General features: G+C 36.8%; 1 protein-coding gene across 10 annotated transcripts in view; it reads right to left on the reverse strand.

Annotated features, from left to right (window-relative positions):
- Nucleotides 1-11,152, reverse strand: part of LOC117570607 (supervillin) — a 172,472-nt gene that overhangs the window by 17,518 nt on the left and 143,802 nt on the right. For all 10 annotated transcript variants that reach the window (XM_052004677.1, XM_052004675.1, XM_052004678.1 and 7 more), the window contains 2 exons: nucleotides 702-957; nucleotides 434-583 (listed from right to left, as the gene is read on the reverse strand). In XM_052004677.1, the coding sequence (XP_051860637.1) occupies nucleotides 434-583; nucleotides 702-957 (406 nt within the window). The remainder of the gene's footprint in view (nucleotides 1-433; nucleotides 584-701; nucleotides 958-11,152) is intronic.

An 11,152-nucleotide genomic window follows, 5' to 3' on the forward strand; every position in this document is an offset into this window, starting at 1 on the left:
AACTCTATGACTGAACTAAGACTTGGAGCTAAAGTGTACTATATACTATACTTTATATGTATATTGTATATATTATAGTATTTGGTATATATATAGTATATAGAAGAGTATTTATTGTTGGCGAATTAACTCACTGACTAAACTAAGTGCGGGAGTAATTTTAGTATTTGAGAATAAATTGACTAAACTAAGACTGGGAGCTGATCTAAAGTGTAGTATATGCTATATTTTATATATAGTATATTGTAAAATATGGTATATATACAGTATATAGTAAAGTATATAGTCGGAGGCGAATTAAGCTAGTGAATTAACTTAGCTGAAAGCTGATCTCAAGTAGAGCATGGTATATAGTATATGGTATATTATATAGTATATTATACTACTATATACCGTAGTATATTATTATTATAATAGTAGTATTTGCACTTACATTCACAAAGTTTTCGCGTTTGATGTCGTCAACTTCGTCGCGCTTTGAGATGCGTTTCTTCCAATCATCCTCGCCGCTCTTCTGCAGCGCCGCCAAACGCTCCGCAATGGAGCCGGTCTTGGCAATTGTGCGTTGATCGGGTCCCATGTTCTGTGTGTTCCAATGGAAGTGGAAGAGGAAGTGGAAGTGAGTCGAGTGTGGTTGGGGAGGGGGGGATAAATGCCAAATGAGTCAGCACAGCGAATGTAGATTGAGGTCAAGTACTCACCTCTGTTGTTGTGTCTGCTGTTGTATCGAGTGTTGTTTCCTCTTGCTCTTGTTGCTGCTGTTGCTTATCGGCGTCTTCAGTTTGATGCGGTTCCTTAGTTGTTGATGTGCTCGGCTTATCGTCAGCTACATGACGCAACTTGACAAACCCGCCGATGCCAAGTGGAGGCAACACCTGGGGGCCAATGCCAATGGGTAAGACTCCAACTCCAACGCCAGCTATGCCCGAGTGACTTTTGCTTTTCGCAATGAGATTGCTGCAAAAGACAAGTTCGAATAGATAAAAGCCGTTAAAAGTGTGCATAAAGTGTGGCAATTAAAACGCGTATCCAACTGTTGTTACACACATGCAACCTGCCACATGCCACATGCTGCACATGCCACAAGACACAAGACTGCAACACACACACACACCACATGCGTCTTTTCTCTCAATGGGGAGCGAGCTGCGCCGCTTCCTGCCCCTTCTTTCCACCATTCCTGCAACACAAGTCATTCTCCATTAATAGCCAAATCGTGACGCAGCATTTGCTGTGCCACTAATGAGCAGAGATCGAAACTGAGAGAGAGGGAAGACAGGGGGGGTATTCCGCAGTCGATCTGCCTTATTGGTTTTCCCAATTGCCGCTTGCATTCTTATGCAGCACCAACTCAGATACAAAGACTATCATTCGTTGTTGTTGGAGGCGCAGGAAGCAATCGCTGCTAGATTTCCCAAACACACAACTTTCTCCTTTAATAGGAGCTTCATGACCATTTATTAACGCTGGGCAACAACCATTTTCAGCCCGACTGTCAAACAGTCAGAGCATTCGCTTATTGTTATGGTCAAGATTCCACTTTTGATTGCCGCGTTTGTTCGCGCACATTTTCCAGCTAACAAAAACTGCAGGCGTTTAATGAGCACACAGAGAGTATTGCATTTTGGCCATAATCAATGGTTAGCGAGGGAGTTGCGATTGGTAAAAGTGAACGATGGAGGAGTATTGATGGATATTAAATTATCGAAAAGGGAATATACTAAATGATTTAAGAAGTGATAAAAGTGAATTGCAAAAAGCAAAACTTTTAAACCGTTTGAGATATATTAAGTAATCAATAATTGATGTTTTTAAGAACTTATTGAAAAGCATATCTAAAACTGGTACAAACAAGTAAGAAAGCTACAGTCTCCAATAAAACCATTTTCTATAAATATACCACAAAAATACTTAAATATACCAAAGGTTTTATTTGGTATATCATAGAGCACTAAATATTCTATATTGTCAGATAAAGCATCTAAAATCCGAACTAAGTAGTTGTTTTTTGCCATACAAATGTATTTCATAAATAATATCTACAATTTTTATCTGATCCCAGCAAAATTCAGGAATTGGAACATAACAAATGCTGTCGAAAAAGAATGATAAGTTTTACTCGTATAGTCTCTGAGATATAGTGTTTCATACTGACAGACAGACAGACAGACGGAAATTTCGTCTCGGCTGTTGATGCTGATCAAGAAAATACTTTATAGATGGTCGGAGATGCTTCCTTCTGCCTGTTTTATACAATTACTACCTGCACAAACTTATAATACACTTCTTATCCATAGTAGCGGGTATAAAAATTGCTTATAAATATTTGCAAAACAAATTTTAAACTTTTTAAGATATATTTCTAATAAATATTCAACAAAAATCAAAAACTATTACAGAATATATGGAAACTTCAAAACAATCTTTTTCCGCAAGTTCAAGATCGTAATAAGAAGCACATAAAAAAATAAACCATGATTTCATATTTATTCATTTTTTATATCAGTTCTAGCAGACTCTAAATCTGGCATAAATAAAAGTTTGTTGCATAAGCCAAGCAAAGCATTAGCATATTTCATTATCAAAAATCTTTACACACTCTACTACGAAAAGAACAGCTCATTGAGTAAATCACAAAAGATCTACTATCAAAGAAATCTTGAAACAGGTATTTCTTTTCTTTCAAATAATTATCAATAAAACCTATTGACACTTTTATTGACAAAGCTGTGTCAAAAGTTAAAACACTCTGCTTACAACTTTGTCAAGTTTTTTTTTTTGGCATAACTTAAAACTTGCCAAAAACAAGTAAAATGTTTGCCATAGTTAATTATCTATGAAGCAAAGTTAGATGATCAGCATAAACAAAAAACTCTAACTCATGTGTTATCTGTCATCATCATTTCCTCAGGTATTTTAGCTACTGCTGCTGCTGCCTTTTGGCATTATCAACTGCGCCAAATAAATCTTCATTTATCTCATTGTGTGTGCACACATAATCACAGTTTGGCCATTGATAAATTGTGGGTCATCAAGCGTGGCACAAACTACACAGAGACAGAGCAACATAATCATAATATTGATAGTGTTATTAAAGCGGAAAACAGCACTCGACTTGATCGTCTTTTGTCTGTAAACAACACCGTTATGCGAGAATGTATCTGAGACATTAGTCACCCAGCAAGAAGTATTCCAAAAGATTTGTGTTCACTTTTCAAGAATTTGTTGTGAGTGTGTAACTCGTTTGTAAATTTATCTGCTTCTGGCACTTACAAACGTTTGACAAGCACTTGACACAGTTAGACAGCCACTGAGCGGCACTTTTAGAGTCACTAGAGACGAAGTTCGAACTGCGAACTGCACGCGACGAACGCTGATAAACGAATGAATGAGGAGCTGCAGCATCGAAAACGAAATCAAACGAAATTCAAAGTAAACCTCCGAAGCCTCGACTTGAGCACAGGTAAACCACGTTAAGGTAAACACGCACACACACACACACATATAGAGTTCAGGTAAACAGCGCTTCGCTGACAGTTAAATTGCATATTAATTTTTCGCTTAGTTTGACGAGCTGCTGACGGACAGGCACTCAAAATGTCCAAGAGAGGTCACACACACACACACACACAATCGTACATACAAATATAGTCAGAAAAGCGGCCCATAGAGATAGTTAAAGTAGCCTCGCCAGGTGCAAAAAAAAAGTGTGTGTGATCACAGGTAAAACACCTCGACATCATAAATTGTCACAAATTTGCTGCTGATCCTGTTATAAAACCCGTTTCTAGTTGTGGCATGAGATGTTACCACGTTTGTTTTTCATTTTTTTTTTTGGTAGCTGTTAACGCTTGAGCACCACAAGTGATCCACCTTCCTCCCCCCTAAATTCCGCTCTCTCTCTCTCTCTCAATCCCATTCAAATGAAAATGAAAATCAGGTCGCCAACAAAACGCGTTCCAGACCGCAGCATTTGAATGCATTCGAATTGTATTCAGGCAATATTCAGACGCAGTGTCGAAAGTGGCAATCAGCAAAGCGTCTCAAATTCAATTAACATGCATAATTACATGGAAAATGCATAAACAATTTTCCAATGTTTGGCATCCCGCAGCGTTCACTAGTTCAAGAGTTCAACAAACGCATTTGGCACTTGGTCAAGAGCGCTAATAATTCACAAACAGATGCAGGATGCAAATATACTTTGTTCATTTTATGCACTTGAAATTTTGGTTAAAATTATTTCAAGCATTTTTATGTGCTGCAAATTGATTTCGTAAATTAAAGAAAGCATTATTTTATTTTAGTAATTGACGCCAAAATTATCTCTATTCAAATTCGCAAGCTAGTTTTGAGGTAGATCGAATGTTAAATTTTTTTTGGAAATATATTTCTGCACTGTACGACTCAAAATTTGGAAAAAAAAAGTTTCATATTTTTATTTGAAACAAATTGCTGAAATAATATTTTTAACTGATAATTGGCAAAATATGGAAAAAGCTTTCATCTTAAATTTGCCATCTCAATTTTAAGTTAAACTAATATTTAAAAGTGTTTCAAATATATTTATTAAAATTAAATATTTTAGAGCCTGATTAATTTTAAAATTTCGTCACAATCTAAATAAAAATCGAGTATCACATAAAATGAGAATAAAGATTAATATGAATTTGAGTAAGAACAACCTAAATTACGTGCACTAATACAGCAACAGCAAAAGTAGCACACTTAATTCTATTTCTTTAGTAAATATTGAAAGATCTGTATACATTTAAAGTTTCTTTACAATCTAATTAATAATTCAGAATACAAATTAAACTATCTCAAAAATCACATAAAATTCGTTTAACAACAACCTAAATTTCTTGAACTTATACAGCTACATAAACAGTAGAAGTTTCAAATATTAAAAGATCTATCTGCATTTAATACATTCTAAATAAAAATCCGAAATAAAATCGAAGTATTTATCCCATAAATCACATAAAATGGAAATTGAGATTAATATTAATATAAATTTGTGCCACAGCAGCTTAAACAGAAATAGTAGCTGATGTAATTTCTTTTCCTTGACATTTTAATCCAGATTAACGCTAATCTGAAATCATATAAATTCGCTTTACTTTTCTCTCTGTGTAATTGAAAATGAATCAAAGTAAAAGCGCAGCCAATGCCCAAATTGCAGACAGACAAATCGCCTTAGCGAAAGGCAATCACTGTTCACAAGTAAACTACACATTTGGTCGTAAGATAGTCGAAGTCAAAGGTTAAAGTGCACAACACGCGTATGTCCTTGTCGATAGATAGGAAGGAAAGAAAGGAAGGAGCTACTGCGTGTCCTTCCTTTGTTGATACTCTTAATGCACAAATTGGTATTTGAAAACAGTTTAGCGTTCAATTAGTTTGAGTGGCGAGTGGCTCAAGGTGCGGCCCAAATGATGAACCCCTGACATTCGACAGACAGCCATCCCCCCCCCCCCCTTCTCCCCCTCCTTCTCCCGACTCTTTTTGCACGCCAACAAACTCGTTTTCAATGCCCTTTTTTTTAACTGCTTGCATAGAGGGAAAACTCTGGCTGACAGCGGCAACTAAACGCGATAAATTGCATCATTTGCTCCCCCTCCCCATCCCCCCTCTCTAGAGAGGGGGAAGCTTTGGTATTTTGTAATTGAATTATGCACATTTTGCGTTGTAATTAAAAGTTTTCGCTGAACACGCGATCGGCTTTGACTCTAATGAAAATGCGGCAGCGTTTTTTTTTCTGCTGATTTAATGATATAACAAAATGTGAATTGTTTTAAGTCATAAACTGAGTTATAAACTATTTGGCGCGGCATAAATAATTGCATGCGATAGAGACATCGCATCAGTAGCAGCAGCAACAGCAGCATTAGCAACCTAATGAGCGTTCAACATGCCACAAGTCGACAGCAACCTGCCACAAATATCAGCGTAAACGAGTCGCCCACGTCGCATCGATCGGAGGTGTGAAACCGATTTCAAATTGAAATTGCAAGTAACGCGAGACCCTGACAACTTGCCCATTGTAGAAGGTTATAGACAACTGCATCGGGTTAAGGTTAAGCAAATAAAAGCTTCATACTTTTTGAATAGATAATACACATATCATAAACAAAACCGCAAAAATAAAATCTGAAACTGAAACTGATCGTATAACAGCTCAGGTAAATTCGACAGGAATGTTTATATGTTTCAGACGGCTCATCATCAACAAGTAAAAAAGCTAAAGTCAGGTGTGCTCGACTGTGAGATACCCAAAACCAAACAATGCGGTATTATTCTTAAAATATACTGAAATATTATACTGAAAATACTAAAATATACTAAATAAGTCGAGTACACTGTACGACTGTAGAATACACGTTACATATTTTGAATAAAAATACCAAAAATCCAAAAATATGCTACATTAGTATACTGAAAAATACTAAAATATGATAAATAAGTAAGAAATGTACAGTCGAGTGTGCTCGAATGTGATTGTGTGCAAACATTGCGGCCTTAATCTTAAAATATATCAAATTAATATACTGATAAAATACCAAAATGTACTAAATAAGTAGGAAATCTACAGTAGAGTGTGCCCGATTGGGAGATTGCCTTTTCAATGAAAACAAAAAAGTGGTATTATTCTTCAAAAATATACCAAATTAATATACTGAACAAAATACTACAATATACTAAAAATACTAGCAAGTATATTTGCTAAAATCACAAAGTTATAACACCCTTCTACCCTATGAGTAGAAGAAAAAAACTTGTGCAATTTGATGCCAAAAATGTGGCAAAAGATTCGCAAAAAAAAAAAACACAAAAAACTCAAGTGCAATCACAACAGTTTTTCGTCTTTTGGAGTTGCCCAAATGACACTCGACTTGCCACTGAAGTGACAATTACTCACGACACCAGAAGAGGGGGAGATGTAGGGAGGGGGAGACAAGAGATTTTTGCAGTGCGATGAAGATCTCAATACAATGCCAGAGCAAAGACATCTAACCTAACTGAGATCACTCAGATAACAGCTGCGATACAGTAAAGTTGAAGTTGAAGATCGCTGCCCAACAATTTCCCACGCTACATTTCATTTGTGAAAAACCATTAGCTCCCCTTCGTCTCCTTAGTTTCTATCGCCCCCTAGTTTAACCCAACCCCAGGCTAGAAAACTCTTTGTTCGTAATCATGCAAAATTACAACGTCAACGCGATCGCCCATTTTCACTCTTCCTCCTCCCTCTAAAAGTCAGACAATTCGCTTTTGTTTTTCTGGCTGTTCAAAATTGTCTGCGCATTCAACATTTCATTAGACTGACCTTCTCCGTAATACTCTCGTAGTACCAACTTGTATTTTTTGCTTTGTGCACGTTTTGCCTTTTCAGTTTATTAACAATTTTTTGTTTTTTTTTTTGGCGCAAACTGTTATTTAATTGCGCGAGTATTGTGGTCGAAATATTCATACCAAGTTCAAGGTTTAACTCTGTGTAGAGTGAGTGTGTCTGTGTCTCGAGTCTGTCTGTCTTTCTGGCTTTGTGTAGGGCAATTAGTTGTTGGAGCTGATGATGTAAGCACAGAGCTGGAGATATACATAAATATATCAATACTGAGGGGCGTTTTTGAGCGAGACAAAAGTGAAGTAAAGACAACAGTGGAAAAGAGAAAGATTAAGAGTTACTAAGAATGACATACATTAGAGAATGCTATGAATGTGTTGTTTGTAAAGTTGAAAACTGGTAATTAAAACTGCAACTTGTTATTAATATTTGATTAGAAAATGCTTAGAAAATTGCTGGGAAGATGTGAAGCTTAGCAACATCACGACCATAGTTAGCAACATCAATGCTATATGTCATTGCTACTATTCAATTGATTTATTGATTGCTTGTTGATTTATTCAAAAACGTATTCAGTAGATCATTGCTTAAGAATTGCTTAATTACATATCCAGCATCATATTTTCTTTGTCTTAGAATCATGCTTAGCAACATCTGCCAGAAAAACATAATAGAATTCAGCTAATATCCTATAAATTACTACTGATTTGCCTTAAAATCATTCAACATTCAACTTAAACTCATTTCAGCATTTCAACATTAACTTGTATGTCTTAAAGACAAATTCAAGTTTGCTTAGCAACATCTATCACAGAAATGTCCTATAATCAACAATGTACAACAGCAGCTACTATTCAAATTTTTTGTTTATAATTTTTTTTCCAAATCACATATTGTAATTAATTACATATTAGTAAAGACATATATTGTCGGCAATAGAATTCTCATTCTCAGCAACATTTCGCTTTATAACAATATTGCTATCATAGCTGTCAACATTTCCCTTAGCTACAATATTCCCAACATGCATTGCAACATTTTCCCTAACTCGCAAAGTCCTCGCAACATTTCCCTTAGCTTGTTGACAGCAACATTTCTAGCTAGGCAACATTGCTAGCTTCGGCTTTGGCAACCAGCGAACAGCTGTCAGCTGCTCTGACAATGTTGCAGACAGGCGCAGTGTTGTCAGCACGTGCTGCAGCAACCCCTGTCACAAGCTGATGACCCCCACACTTCCCCAGCTCATCTCACACACACACAAACACATTGATAAAATGCCACCCATCGCCTGTTTGGCCCAGACATGTTTTTGCTACCGTTTTTGCCGGTTGCCAAAGTAACCGAAAAACGAAACGCAAACGCAAAGCGTCAAAACAAACTCTCTCGCCTTTGTTTGTTGTTGTCGCTGGCATTAGAAATGCGCGGAAGAAGTGGGAGGGGAGGATGAGACTGCAGAGTGGCAAGAAGAAGCAACAAACAGCAGTCGGAAGCAGGAAACATGCGTTTTTCCCTTTTTTGGGCAAAAGTTTGGGTTAACTTTGCAGCCTCCCAGACAAGTTGAGTGAACTAAAGAGAGAAAGAGAGAGTGTTTGGGATGAAGGGAAATACTATGAGTACGTCTCAGTTGGATGACTGCAGCAGCTTTTTCGTTGCAATGCAAATTTCATTGTCAGGGGGAGGTCTCTGAGTTCGATGCGGTTTTTCGTATGGATTGCAAATACATTTTTGAAGGGGTTTTTGAGTCAGGGATATCGTTGATGGATACGTGCCTGGCGTGTTATTTCGTTCAGTCTCGACTCCAAACGATTTCGAGTTCCGAGTGGGTGGGGCAACGTTTTGTTTTTTTTTTTTTATTGATTATTAACCCAACCGAGCCACGCCATGAATCAAGCGGAGCCCGCATAATTAACCATCAGACGTTAGATCCCAAAAAAAAAAAACGAAACACGTAAGAAATCTTCCGCTTTGCTTTGCTTTGTTTTCTTTTACTTTTTTTTGGTGGGAAAATCATGAGTCAACGCATTTCATTTGGTCTGATGGCTTCCCTCATGTGACGCTTCCATTTACCGTTTTGTCATCCATCTGGTGGACTTCTTTTTTACTTTTTTTTTGACAATTTGATAACTTGTTTTTGCCCACACGCTACGTCATGTTCCTCATGTCGAGCGACTTAATTGACCGCCAAGTAAAGTAGCGAGTGTGTTCCCCTTAGAACGTTGACAACTCAGCTCCAATTGCGACTCCCAATGAACTCTACGCCAAGTTCAACGAGGTAGCTCAACAGCAACTACAATGGCAATGCCAACAAACTACAACAACAAGAACTGTTGACTTGAAACATTTCCGTCTGCGTCGCTGACTTCGTCTCAGTTCTCAGTCCATTCAACTGTGCTTGCTACATTTGTCACAGCTGTTTCACTGTTCGCTCTATTCCCCTGTTACCGCCTCCCTCTCTATCTCTCTCTCGCTCCCTTGTGGCGTCGACAAGTGCTGCAACTGCTGCTTGAATCAATGTTTGTCCGCTGCTAGTTGTTTGCCACTGTTTCCTGTTTGCACTGCCATCTCCATCTCCAACTTCAACTCCATCTCCAACTCCATCTGACCATCTCCTTTGGGATTTAGTCTAGCGCATAAGCCTGCAACTCGTGCTTAATTGTTGTCTTTGTGATCTTGAACTTGAACTGCGAACAGAGAGCACAGTCTTTGTGCATTCTGTGGAAGCTTCAACTGTCATCAGACACATAAAGAAGAGCTGACATAACAAGAGCTCTTGATTATGCTAAAAGATCTTTAGGAGTGGCAAACATAGTCTGAGCTAAGAGAGTGTCAAATGGATAGTTTATTTTCTCGAAATAAGAATATGTAGTTAGCTGAGTTTTGAAGAGACGCAGTTTCTCATTTATACCCGGTTCTCTTTTTATTAACACAGTATTTTGAGGTAGTTTAAGCACCTCATTAAATGTTTTTCAAAACCAATTACATTTTATAAAATGTAAAATCTTAAGTGACAAACATAGTCTGAGTTAAGACAGAGTGTCAAATGAATAGTGCTAAAGCAAGAGTTATACCTAATATTTATAGAGTAGAAGGGTATTATATCTTTGTGCCAGCAGGAAACAGAAACAGAAGAAGAAAAGAAGCTTAGACCGACAGTGGTATATTTTCTGGTATATTCTGACCTCTATGGTATATTTCTAATGTAGTACTTTAACGATATACTAAATATGATATTCGATATATTTTAGTATTTATGCAGTATAATACTTGGGATATTTTTAGAATGCCACACTGTTTTGCTTTTATTCAAAATGAATAGCATGTATCTCTCAGTCGAGCACACTCGACTATAGGTTTCTGACTTGTTTTAAAAATAAGAATAAGCAACAAGCATTATATTGAAGAGTCGGAGTTTATAATTTTTACTGCTCATTTTATTAACAAGTATTGTGAGGTAGTTTAAGGCAACTCATTAAAAGTATTTGAATGCCAATTACATTTTATTTTATGTCTTTTAAATGGGGAACTTTAAGCAACTAAAAAATACTCAAAATATCCCAGAAATATTTGTTGTTAGTCAGGAAGAAATTAGTGTTCGTTTTAAAGTCATAAAAACATCAATAAAATCCATAATAACAGCTTTGCTTAATTGCATAGACTTGGATAACTCAGAGAATGCACTTAAATAGAATAGAACGTTTTACTCTGAGCACGCAATAAAGTAGAGAATAAAGTCTCTCTACAAGAAAATATTGTACACAATGGTGTGAGGCACTAAGACAGAAATTAAATGCATCGAAATATACG

The sequence above is a fragment of the Drosophila albomicans genome, chromosome 3 (assembly GCF_009650485.2).
Source record: "Drosophila albomicans strain 15112-1751.03 chromosome 3, ASM965048v2, whole genome shotgun sequence".
Lineage (NCBI taxonomy): Eukaryota > Metazoa > Arthropoda > Insecta > Diptera > Drosophilidae > Drosophila > Drosophila albomicans.